Here is an 11971-nt window from a genome sequence, read left to right as displayed (position 1 = left end):
CTAATGCCACATGGAAAGTATGGTGAGGATTTAACTTCAGATAAGGAAACGAATGAATCTTATAATCATTTTTTGAACTATATTTTGGTTTCTTTGTTGGTATTATCTTTAGGTGGGTGAGAACATGTGCTTGCATCTATGTTATCGTCAAAGAACCTAGTTTTATCCTCAGTATAAATTCATGACTGAAATTATGTCACATGTTGTAAGTAGGAGTTGATTATATTTAATCTTGGAATTATTTTGTATTGACAATATTTTATTAATTTGGATATTACATTGAATCTATTAAGTTCCGGGCTGACATGAAAGTGTAAATATTATGTGGTCCTTACTTACCCTTTGAATCTTTGAGTTTCATATTGATGCTTTGTAAGCTCAGCTCGTCAGCTCGTTATTAAGCTCGGCTCGTCAGCTCGTTATGTAGCTCGGCTCGTCAGCTCATTATGTAGCTCGGCTCGTCAGCTCGTTATAAGCTCGATGGCTCGGCTCGTTATGCATTAGCGATCTTAGATCGATTAGCGGCTCGATACTGGCTCGTTCAACAGACTCACGAACGGCTCGCGAGCTCGAATACGAGCTGCATTTTCGTAAAGCTCGGCGAGCTCGAGCCACGGCTCGGCTCGAGTGAACAGTAACCGAGCTGAAACCGAGTTTACCTGTGTTCGGGCTCGGCTCGGCTCGAATCCATCCCTAGCAATAAGATCATCCGCTCGTGCTTTCAAGTACAAGTTTTTGAATTCCATCTAAAACTTCATATATTCAAGAATCATGAAGGAAAGCTTAGGAAGGTTGCAACCCTTTTTTTTTTTTTTTGGGTTTCTAGGGCTTGGACCCTGAAAAAGCAGGGCAGTGAAGAAAATAAAGTCTGAAGCTTTCCATGACTTGCTCAAAGAAATGCACAAATATCATGTATATCAACAGTACATCTAATTTATGTAAATCTGAGAAAGCCCCACAGAAAGTCATCTAAAAATTGTTCTTTTGCTTATCATAATAACCAAAAAGCTTCTACTTTCCACACACACAAATAATGGAATTGCATGCAGAGCAAATCTGACCGAGTATTGGTGAAACCAAAGCAAAGGTCAATGAAAACAAAATCTAAGCTTGTTCTTTAATGAGCAGTGTGCACGGTGTTGGTCTTCTTAAAATCGATCTTGTCAACTTTAACCTCGCCATCAATGAGTTCATAAACATAGACCACAACACGTAGCCCATCAATGTCCATGAGGACAAAGCTAGGGTTAACATCATAGGTGATACTGCTGTGAGCCCCTGTAGCAGACCCCGGATTTATGACAACACCTCCCTCATGTTTGTAAGCAGTGAACTGATGAGTGTGACCAGTCACTAGTATATCCACATCCAGTTGTCTCTGAAGCATGGCTAGTGAGTCCAGGTCCCCCCATGGAATAACCTTAAAAATGCCCAGCATTGAAACTGATTACTATACAGTTAATCTCACCAAAATCTAAAAGCTATAGACTAGAGAAAAGATTATTTACATAATGAACAAACCATCGACCTTTGGCGGTAGAAGATGCAAGCACAACACCACGTTTTCAGCAACCAACAGATATGTTTTCTTTCTATTATTACTATTTTCTTTTTTAAATGACTAGGAAAGAGCACGAATAACTTGGTGCTATCATTTCTCTTTGTTACAGACAAGACCATATTGAAACAATGTCTATTAGGTACAAAACTTTATTTGTGAATTGTAACCATATGTCAATAGTTACGTAAGCTGAGAAGCAGAAATTGCCAGAGTTAATGTAAATCTCCTGGAGAAAGTTAATGATTAAAGGGAAAAAAAAATAGGTCTCTCTCGTTCTAAATACCTTAACATTCACCATCTACTAAATTATCCTGTTGACTCTGTATGTGAATCTTGCAAAATAAAGCAAAAGCTGGAAATAGTGAATCCAAAGAAAGTTAGAAATGGAGGCATGAGGTAATCCAATTTAACCATTTGGCAATATGAATTTGAACAGCAATTTACGAAGACAAAAGAAGAAAGGACAATATTCGAGGAAATGACATTTTGATTTTACAAGTAGAGAGTATGGTTCAACACACATTCCCTCCGTCTGCCCACAACAGAAAAATCGGGCCTAAAATGCAATAGTTGAATTAAGGATATCTACAGCCAACCAAACAATGTGCCAAAAAAGGTGAAATTTCATTCTCATAAATAAGCCCACGCATTAAAATTAGCAAGAGGAAACATATAAGTAATATTGATATTTTTGCACTGGAACACAGAGAGATTTGAGATATTAACAAACAGACAGTGTAATTTGGTTTCATACCTGATGACCATGGCATAGGCCCAACTTGAATTGACCAATAGTGAGTGTTTTGGTCTCAGGATATTTTGTCTCTTCATCATATTCACCTCGTACAATATGCAGGTCAGGACAAATGGTCTTCAAGTAGTCGTGAACTTCCTGAAAAGGATTTTAGAATGCTGAGCTAGTGCCACTCATTTCACACAGTGATATAGACAGGCAAAACAAAAGTTACAGTTTCACACTCTTCATAGGAAACTTTTTAAGAAATAAAACCATAATACTAGCACAGTATATGGGTTAGATTTTATTGTAAAGGTAATTGTTGAATCTAAGACTTATTGAACCCCAGCTCTTTAACTTTAACCACATGAGCCAATGAACAAGAGCCAGTACAGGAGCATGCAACCACAAGCATACTTTTAAGGTTTAAGAACAGACTTGTGACAATAATATGTTATCACCTAGCAAGTAAAACATTATTAAGCTAACAAATCCCAATAAAATCATCTCTAGCAAACAAAATTGCAGCATTAGTCAAGTAAAATCAGGTGTCAAGTGTGGGAAGTTAGCCTATGCCATCTGATGCATGATTGAAATCATATAGAGGTTAAATTTCTGCCATCATACATTTATCAGAATATGGTTGCTGAAAAAGGTTTTAATAGAAGCCATTCTTCTGTAATAGATCCAAAGTCCTAACTATATTGCAGATCTGGAGATTGCTATGTAATCATCCAAACAAATATAAAGGTCATTTACTACACCAATGACATCACAGGTTTCCCCATTAAAACAAAAAGAAAAAAAGGTTCAATTATAAGTCATTCATTTACCTGTGCATTTCTTCTAAATGCTTAAAACAAACAGAAGAAAAATCAAATATCAGAAGTAGATTATTTTCTTAAATGGCACAAGTAAGATTACATAAATAATAGAGGAGTGATTGCCAATACCATCTTCATTTTTCCTCTCCATCACATAATGGATCATCAAAGCATTCTCTAAACTACTGCATTAAAGTTGTGGGCAAACTAAAAAGCTACATGAAACAACTTAAACAAGTATAACAAGAAATATACATATAGATTTTAATAGATTTCTATTAAGAGTAGTCTAATTAGACGCATAAAATCAGAATTCTCTAATTATGATATTACTTCAAGTTATATAAACAAGTGTCCCAGAATTGGCTTTTGTTCACAAGTAGTCATATAAACATTATTAAACCCATCAAATATGCATTACTCTTTGGAAAATGGAATAGAGCAATCTTCCTTAACACACCTAAACTCACCATTAGAAATTCAATTAAGCATGAATTTGCAAGGGACTAAATGGCCACTAGACTCAAAATTTTAAAGAAAAAAAATCATCTATTTGGATTTCGAGAATATAGAAGGGAAAACAGCAAACCCAGATTATATATTCAAGTAATTTTCCCACCCAAACGAACAAGAAAAAGATGGAGTACTAAATCAGGAAGAATTATAACATAAAAAGGTACATACTTTGATGCAGAGATTGCCGGTACAAATGATATGTTGGATCTTGCCAGGAACGAGCATGGACTTGAACTTTGCAGGCAAATCAGGTGCTCTATGTGGTACATGTAAATCACCCAACGCTAATACGAGCACCATCTTGAACACTTCAGTTATCGAATCCTGATCAAAATCTAACTGCACCACCCACAAAGTAAAAACCTTCCCTAAAAATAATTAACAAATTGTCATAACGAAGAATCATGAAGAATAATTACATAGAGATAATAAAATGATAGGTTTAAATAGTTATTACCCGTCAGATTTGATAAGTTTGGAGAAGTTGACGAAGACGCCCATAAAAAATTACTGTCCTCCGTGTAGTTGTTGATCTTCCCTTCGCATAAGTCTTAGTTGTCAAGCTTTTCTAAAGATTTCTTCTCAGCTTTAAAACGGTGTCGTGTTGAGGGAGGTAAGCTAACTGCCAGTCCCCTCCCCTAATGTATATTTTGCCGTTCCAGTCAAAGGCGTACACTTACAGTTGAGCAGAAGCTTAAAAATAATTGCTTATCAAAAAATAAAACTTTAAAATTTTTTTTTTTCAATTAAGCTTGATCTAAGATTAAGCTTAATTTTTTTAAACTCATTGAGCTCGATTCTGATTTGCCGAATTAAACTTAAATCCATCCATTCATATATAGTTAAATAATATAACTATATACATCTAAAATAAATTAAACACATAAATTGATATAAAAATAATATATAAATATATAATTTAAAATATCAATAATTTATCATAATATGTTTAAATAATTTTAAATTAAAATTAAAAAAAAAATCAATCACACGGTCTTACTCCCGCGAAGATACCATAAATTTGCATGCCAGAATAAGCAATAAAAATGCTGCTGATGTAGCATCACAGTGGCGTGGGATCCCATCCAATTCTAAGCAAAATGATTCACATTTATTAAACAATTGTTTCATACCAAAAGAAAAAAGAAACTGTTAACAAGAACTCTGATCATGTCACACTTTTGGTTAACACAACAATGGCAAGAGCCGAAGATGATAACGACAAAACTGTTGGTGAGATTAGCTAATGATCAAACTATTCCTATGAATTTTCCTTGAGAAAATTCCAGGCCAGCACAAGATAAATTAAGAAGGCTAACCAAAAAGAAGCTAGGTGCCAAAGGAAAAGAAGGGATTTACATTGAGGTTGCTAGTTTAATGGGAAAATGAGCTCCTCTTCATCGTCCCCGGGGGGACTTCATAAGAGGGGATTTCATATGAGGTGGCAATGGGGAACCTCGCGGGGACATGTTGACAGGTGAACCAAAACTGTTTCTTAATGGGGACTTGATGTGATAAGAAACGTTTCTCAATGGAGACTTCAGGTGAGGACTGGAGACTGCTTCTCGGTCTGATCGGGAGGGGCTAGTTGACTCTCTAGGGGCAGGGAGTTGTTCTAGAGCCGATAAAACATCGGCCATTGATGGGCGAACCTTAGCCTCACTTGTACACTGTAATGCAAGAACGGCCACCATATGTGCTCCTTTCTGGGGATATTGACCCTCCAACTTGATATCCATAATCCGGAATAATTTTCGCCTATCACTCAAATAGGGCTTTGCCCAGTCCACTAGATTCTGCTCCGCACCAACTTCAGTTTTATCAACTGCACGCCGTCCTGAAAGCAGTTCTAACAACACAACCCCAAAACTGTAGACATCACACTTTGCAGTAAGCCGACCTGCTCAACAAATGATGTTTCCATTAATGTTCTGCTGCAATTACAATAAACAAAGGAGTGCTCTAATATACCAAGGAAATGAAATGAATTCTATGGTTGAAAATTATTATTCTAATATCAAACTATCACCTATCATAGGTGTGCTAGAAAATTTGTCGACATAATAGAAGTGACAGCAAACTAGGCTGGACACGATAGTGAACATTTTAGTGACAATACACCGACCACAATTCATCTTATGAAAATATGAATACATTGAGAACATATACTCAATAGCACAAGCCCAACAAGATAAAATGTGAGAATTTCTACAGTTGAGGTCATCTCTGTGGTTTCATGGTTGCAGAATGACTATCATCTCTTTAAGTCTGTTACTCTATTTTTTCAACTTCATTGTTTTCGAAAGGTCCAATTTAAAAATTCCTTTTCTAAATTTGCAATGCTACAAACAAAATATGTACAACTATAAATCATCAGAATTTAAGAACACTATCTTCAGATACTTGGGTACTAAAACTATAAAGTATAAAGAATATTTTCTAGAAGCATTTAACCCAAGGATTCCATTCAATTATGAATCTAAAAAGTGGCAAGTAAAAACCTCATTACAAGGCAAACAAACAAACCTGTAGCAACATATTCTGGAGCAGCATAGCCTTGGGTTCCCATAACTTGAGTGGAAACATGAGTACGATCCCCAGTGGGTCCTGCTTTTGCCAAGCCAAAGTCTGAAAGCTTTGCATTAAATTCCTGCATTGATAATGAAGCATAATCAAAGCTGAAAAACATTAGAATGACAAGAATTTAACATACTGTCAACAGTTTTTGGTGAGAAACCAAAGAAATTGTTTTAATAATGATTCAAAAGAAAAGATAGATGTGGATCAGACCACAAGACAAAAAACCTAAAGAGGCGCATCAACCCTAAAAAAGACAGCCCAGAGATAAACAATATAGAATGATGATGTGAGTAGATGGGATCAGACTTTGGACAAGAAACAACAAGAAAAGATAACACTGTAACCAGTTTTAGCTCCTTATTTTTTGTTGATCTTTAATATTACAATTGAATTTACAAGTTCTAAAACTCTTGTTGACTTAACCCACTGAACTCGAAAAAAGAAAAGCACTGCTACATAGTTAATCTAAAGCAATATTTGGCATGATTAACATACAGAATCCAGTAGAATATTTGAAGCTTTGAAATCTCGATATATAACTTGCTGGTCAGATTCATGCAAGAATGAAAGCCCTCGAGCAGCACCAATGGCAACTTTGATCCTTAGTGCCCAAGGAAGAGGTCGAGCACCCCCTGCAAATAGGACAGTCAAACATTCAATCAAGAAGATACATCATTTTTCAGTCCTAGGACCAGGATAACTTCTGGGTAACTTTTTTAGCAATTATGCAGAAGTGACAACAAAATGTAGGAAATCATGCATAAATGATGACAAGGATATAGAAGAACCGTGCTTTTAAACATTGTGCTGACAAAAAAAAATTAACTTACTTCTAAATAGATGATTTTCAAGGCTACCTTTCGGCATATACTCATAGACCAAAAGTCGATTTTCCCGTTCCAGGCAGAATCCAATAAGTTTTACAAGATTTGGATGGCAAAGTTGGCCAAGATAATCAACTTCAGCCTGCATACAATATGCAATGAAAAATGAACCATGCTAAACATAGAAAAGAAATGAGACAGATAAGGGATAATTTTAAAATAAAAAGAACCTACCAACCACTCTTTGTGACCTTGAAAGCCTTCAGGTTTAAGCTTCTTGACAGCAACAACCATCCCACATCCTGGCTTTACAGCCTCAAGCGTTTGTTCATCAATCCATCCCTTGTAAACATAACCAAAACCTCCTTCCCCGATGAGGCTGTCAGGACGGAAATTTCGAGCGGCAGTCTTAAGCTCACTCATTGTAAAGGCTTTTAAATTTGGGGATGACAATATGTCACCTTCAGTTCTTTGAGTAGATAAATTTCCAGATATCCGTTTTTCAATTTTATCTGTTTTTAGATCTGAAGCAGATGAAGAATGACTATTTCTATCAGTAATTTTGGCATCTGAAAGAATAAAAAAGTTTATGATATGTATCTATAAATAGCCGATATTAACTAAAAATAAAGTACTCTGCAACCATCAAGTACCTGAAAATATAAGCAACAAACACATGCACTATAAACAAAAGATATCATATCAAGACAAGATAAAAACATATACAGAACTGTTAAAGAGTGCAATAAATAGCAAACTGCATCACATGGATACAAAAAGAATGTGCCAACAGAAAGTATAAGGTAAATGCTGTTGCATCCTCACTGTCAACACCTGTCATGCTGAGATGTTTGTGCCCAATTCCCTTCATCCGTCAGCACTAAAAATATTGCTATTATAGACTATTGTATCACAATAACGCAACAAACTTATATCATAAAAATTGTTTTCTTTGCCAGTGTATTCATTCCAAACCTTGACACATAATCAATTATAAACCCCTTGATACAAGGACCACACCAAATAGAGCTCCAAATGTTCCCAAAAGGAAAAAATTTTCCACACATTCGTAAGGTTTACAAATATAACTATGATAAGGCCTTCAATTTTAAGTGCTTATTATGGTTTTAAGACATAAAGGTGAAACAGAAAAAACTAAGGCCGAGGCAACTCAAAGTGTTTAGTATTTACATCAATTCACACCTTTTCAACACAAAAAAAGCTATCCTTGGGCTTCACAGATACAGTCATACAGAGCATCAAAACAGATTACAATGAAATAGATTATATAGCTCAAAGTAAGACTATTTTCAAATAACCTGGTAAAAGTTTCGTTCTTAAACCTAAAAACATGGCGTCAAGTCCGTATTAAAAAAATAATTCAAATCCCCACTCAATCCAAAAATAATTCCCACTTCTAAGATCAGTCATACACTAAAAAAAAAATGCTATTAACCCCAGAAGAACAAGAATCAAAAGGATAAGGAACTTAAGCTAGAACACATCTAATTCCCAAACCCCTACAGAAACCTCACTTGTAAACACTTAAAACTCTATTAATGTTCACAATAAATGAAAACGAAAAAGAAAAAAATCAACTGAAGATAAGCATGACGAAAGTCCATCTTTTAAACGGTAACGAAAAAAAAAGTCCATCTTTTAAACCAAAAAGAAACATAATGAAGAAAGAACAAAAAAAGAGCACATTCAGTAAATACATATATTGAAAAAAATTAAAGAAACATTACCCGAAGTTGTACGAGAGCTTAAAGTGGCGTCCACTTTCTTCGAAAGAGTACTCGTCCAGCAATTGCCCATCAAAACTCTCTCTTCAAAAACAAAACTACACCCAAACCCGCATAACAAAACACACTATACCACCAATCTTGTATACAAAATCTTAAAAGAGATCTAGCTCTACTTCAATGCTTGCCTCTTCTTCCCTTCCTCAAGTTAAAGAGAAGAAAACGATGACTGAGATACACGAGTTCTTTTTCTTTTTCTTATTCTTTTTCTTTTTCCCTTTTTTAATATTTACTGATACAAATATAAGTAACAGAAAGAGAGAGACATGAAAATGACCCCCGATTTTAGTTCATGTAAACAGGACAAATCACGAAAGCGTTGCATCCACAGAGGAATCATCATCTTCGTCATCTTTTTCAGAAATGATATTATTTTGGCCAAAGGACAATTTCCCACCCAAAGTATGTTGCAATCTTAAGTTTTCATTATTTATTTTTGGTAATATCAAATACCCACCTATGAGGATGAGCAATTAAAATTAACGGAACTCTAACCCCTTAAAAATTTATCTCTTTTTACCCCCTTAAACTTTAAAAACTAAAAGTTTCTCTCAGCTTAAGTTTTAAAAAATGGTAGTTTCATCATAGGGTTTCGTTTTGAAATCTCCAACGATATTTTCGGCTCCATTGCTGACAGTCTCTCCCGACCAAAGCATCATCTCCTTTCGACGATCTCTTTCCTCCTATTTGGATGCCCAATCGACATCGTAGAAGGTCATCCTATGATCGTTCCACAGGCGAAGCGATTTTCATCGATTTTTATGTTTTTCAGAGATCGAAAATGGCAAAGAAAATTAGTACATTTTTCTTACTGTTGTTTGAATGAATTTATTGTTAAGATTATTGAGATTTGAAGGAAATTTTGCGGTTTAAAATTCTAGAATTCTGATTTTGAATAATGTAAAAAATGTTTTGATTCTTGATTATTTTGGTTGAATTTCTTGAGGAGTTTTGTGTTATAGGATATGTATATTTGATTTGTGTTCAAATTGGAGGCAGAAACAATGATTTTAGGTCAAAAAATGGGTTAGAACAGTCGGTGCTCATGTCCATTGGAATAGTAGACCCCACAATCAGGATGAATTGCCCCACGATTAGAAGTGATTGACAGTGGGTTAAGGGGTGAAGTAGTTTTTTCAAAATATTAGGGAGTTGGGAGAGAACGATTAGTCCACGAGGGGTGTTTGTGAAATTTGTCATGAGACAATGGGTGAATACTATAGAAACCGTGGATTGGGGAGAAATTTACTTTTTTTTAACTATAGAGACGCAAAGGATTAGAAAATTACTGAAGGGACAAAGGATAAATATTGGACCTATGTATACTAGATATTTTTTGAGGGGGTAAATTGATATTTTTTATATCTAGGGTTTTTCGACGTATAGTTTTCAAATTTTATTTTTATTTTTTTTGTTTTAGGGTTTTTCAATATATAGTTTTCAAATTTGACATTAAATTTTTCAATTTTTATGCTTTTTGACACATTTTACGATGTAATAACGAAATTTCAGTTCGATATTTCGATTTTTTCGTTTATAGGATATATTGATTCGTATTTTCGAATTTCAATTTCGTTTTCAGATTTCTGAAAGATTTTTCGATTGGTGACATTTTAACATATTTCAATTTATAAAATTTGAATTTTAGCTCCGTTTTTTCAATTTTCGTTGTTTTATGATAAATCGACCGTATTTTTTAGATTTTCTAACGATTTTTTTATTTTTGACATTCTAAGGTATTTTAACATATAGAGTTCGAATTTCAATTTTGTTTTTTCGATTTTCACCTTTTAGGATAGATCGATTTATATTTTTCATATTTTCGAACGATTTTTTTATTGTTGACATTGAAAGGCCTTTCAACGTATAATATTCGAATTTCAGTTCCGTTTTTTCAATTTTTGTCGTTTTAGAATATATCAACTCATATTTTCAAATTTCTGAACGAATTTTTGATTGTTGATATTCTAGGGTATTTCAATGTACAGAATTCGAATTTTAATTTCTTTTTTTCGATTTTTACCTTTTTAGAATATATCGGCTTATGTTTTCAGATTTCTTAATAATTTTTTTATTATTGATATTTTATGATATATTAACATATAGAATTCAAAATTCAGTTTTTTTTTTTCGATTTTTACCTTTTTTGTTTTAATTATTTTTCTATCTTTTTTTTTCTTTTTCTATTTACTTCACTTAGGGGTAAAAGGGTATTTAATATAATTTCCCACTAAAAATTCCATGTGAATAGATAGGGTCCACGTGTCAGATTCAGCGATTCCATCAATGTGATGTATATGCGGTGCCAGCTCTTACCTCATCTGACATCTCCACTCCCAAATTATAATTATTATATTATTTATTAAACTTCTTAATTCCCATTATTTTTAGGCCTAAAGCCATTTCTCACCCAAACTTTTCTCGAATAAATTTTGGATCCTTTAAATTTGAAATGTTTATTTTTTACCCATACGTAAATTCCATTAGCATAAATCATTAAAGACAGAAAAGTCATTTTCGCTCCAAAACTAAAAAAAAAGACAAAAACATCAAACTACTACCACCCTTCCCCAATTTGTCTGCACTCTTTGCAAAATTTTGCAGCATATTTTCAAATAATTATCAATTAAAACCTCTAAGTGAAGTTCTACAGTTCTAACATGAAAGCAGGAAATAACATTGCAAATTCTCTATGAGTAATGAACTCTGAAGGGTCCTCTCTTTCGGCATACAAATCTCTAAACAGTACAGTTTCCTCCATTTGAATGGGTGGAAAGTGTACTTTTCAAATTGAAGGAATTTATTTCGGTAAAGTTTAGGTGGGAAATGGGTATTCGGCCTTATTTATCTAATCAAAGTTAGAAAATAAGGAAAGCAAGCCCGCAAAGTGTAAAGTATATAATAATGGTGTTTAAATCTTATGGTAGAAGCAATCGAGTTGACTAACACGTGACAATTGCATTGAAAATTGGGGAATCAACTGACTAATTATCATTAACCTAATTTGGCCCTAATATTGGTAAAAATAAATGCCATGAAAAATTCGCAAAAGCCTCTCGATCCAATTCTATAGCAAAAATAAATAGAAATTAGAATCCCTCGACTTGGTAATTTTTACTCAAATT

The 11971-nt window shown here is 34.1% G+C and overlaps 2 protein-coding genes across 6 annotated transcripts; both read right to left on the bottom strand.

Moving 5' to 3' along the window:
- Positions 1-913: 913 nt before the first annotated feature.
- LOC123211749 (vacuolar protein sorting-associated protein 29-like) lies at positions 914-4266 on the bottom strand. Of its 3 annotated transcripts, none has more exons than XM_044630615.1 (4): positions 4095-4266; positions 3806-3976; positions 2316-2453; positions 914-1420 (listed from the first exon to the last, which is right to left on the bottom strand). In XM_044630615.1, the coding sequence occupies exons 2-4, from the start codon at positions 3935-3937 to the stop codon at positions 1118-1120; spliced, it is 573 nt and encodes a 190-aa protein (XP_044486550.1). In that variant the 5' UTR covers positions 3938-3976; positions 4095-4266; the 3' UTR covers positions 914-1117. The 3 variants fall into 3 exon arrangements, with proteins under 3 accessions (XP_044486550.1, XP_044486551.1, XP_044486548.1); XM_044630616.1 differs by having other exon boundaries at positions 3806-4000; positions 4095-4264; XM_044630613.1 differs by having other exon boundaries at positions 3806-4005; positions 4095-4262.
- Positions 4267-4726: 460 nt separating this feature from the next.
- Positions 4727-9070, bottom strand: LOC123211748 (probable serine/threonine-protein kinase PBL3). Of its 3 annotated transcripts, none has more exons than XM_044630610.1 (6): positions 8790-9070; positions 7276-7610; positions 7048-7183; positions 6713-6849; positions 6164-6287; positions 4727-5537 (listed from the first exon to the last, which is right to left on the bottom strand). In XM_044630610.1, the coding sequence occupies exons 1-6, from the start codon at positions 8857-8859 to the stop codon at positions 5035-5037; spliced, it is 1305 nt and encodes a 434-aa protein (XP_044486545.1). In that variant the 5' UTR covers positions 8860-9070; the 3' UTR covers positions 4727-5034. The 3 variants fall into 3 exon arrangements, with proteins under 3 accessions (XP_044486545.1, XP_044486546.1, XP_044486547.1); XM_044630611.1 differs by having other exon boundaries at positions 7075-7183; positions 8790-9069; XM_044630612.1 differs by having other exon boundaries at positions 7276-7565; positions 8790-9069.
- Between the last annotated feature and the right edge of the window lie 2901 nt (positions 9071-11971).

The sequence above is a fragment of the Mangifera indica genome, chromosome 3 (assembly GCF_011075055.1).
Source record: "Mangifera indica cultivar Alphonso chromosome 3, CATAS_Mindica_2.1, whole genome shotgun sequence".
NCBI classification, from domain to species: Eukaryota; Viridiplantae; Streptophyta; class Magnoliopsida; order Sapindales; family Anacardiaceae; genus Mangifera; species Mangifera indica.
This window is presented reverse-complemented; position numbering and strand designations above follow the sequence as displayed.

What these genes read in the sequence shown, in the direction of transcription:
- LOC123211749 (XM_044630615.1), bottom strand. Translation starts at nt 3,937, where the DNA reads ATGGTGCTCGTATTAGCGTTGGGTGATTTACATGTACCACATAGAGCA. An exon ending in CCGGCAATCTCTGCATCAAA is followed by an intron (nt 2,454 to 3,805) that starts GTATGTACCTTT and finishes AATCCTTTTCAG; the next exon opens with GAAGTTCACGACTACTTGAA. An exon ending in GCCTATGCCATGGTCATCAG is followed by an intron (nt 1,421 to 2,315) that starts GTATGAAACCAA and finishes GGCATTTTTAAG; the next exon opens with GTTATTCCATGGGGGGACCT.
- LOC123211748 (XM_044630610.1), bottom strand. Translation starts at nt 8,859, where the DNA reads ATGGGCAATTGCTGGACGAGTACTCTTTCGAAGAAAGTGGACGCCACT. An exon ending in TGAAAATCATCTATTTAGAA is followed by an intron (nt 6,850 to 7,047) that starts GTAAGTTAATTT and finishes TCCTATTTGCAG; the next exon opens with GGGGTGCTCGACCTCTTCCT. An exon ending in TCCAGAATATGTTGCTACAG is followed by an intron (nt 5,538 to 6,163) that starts GTTTGTTTGTTT and finishes TTTGTTGAGCAG; the next exon opens with GTCGGCTTACTGCAAAGTGT.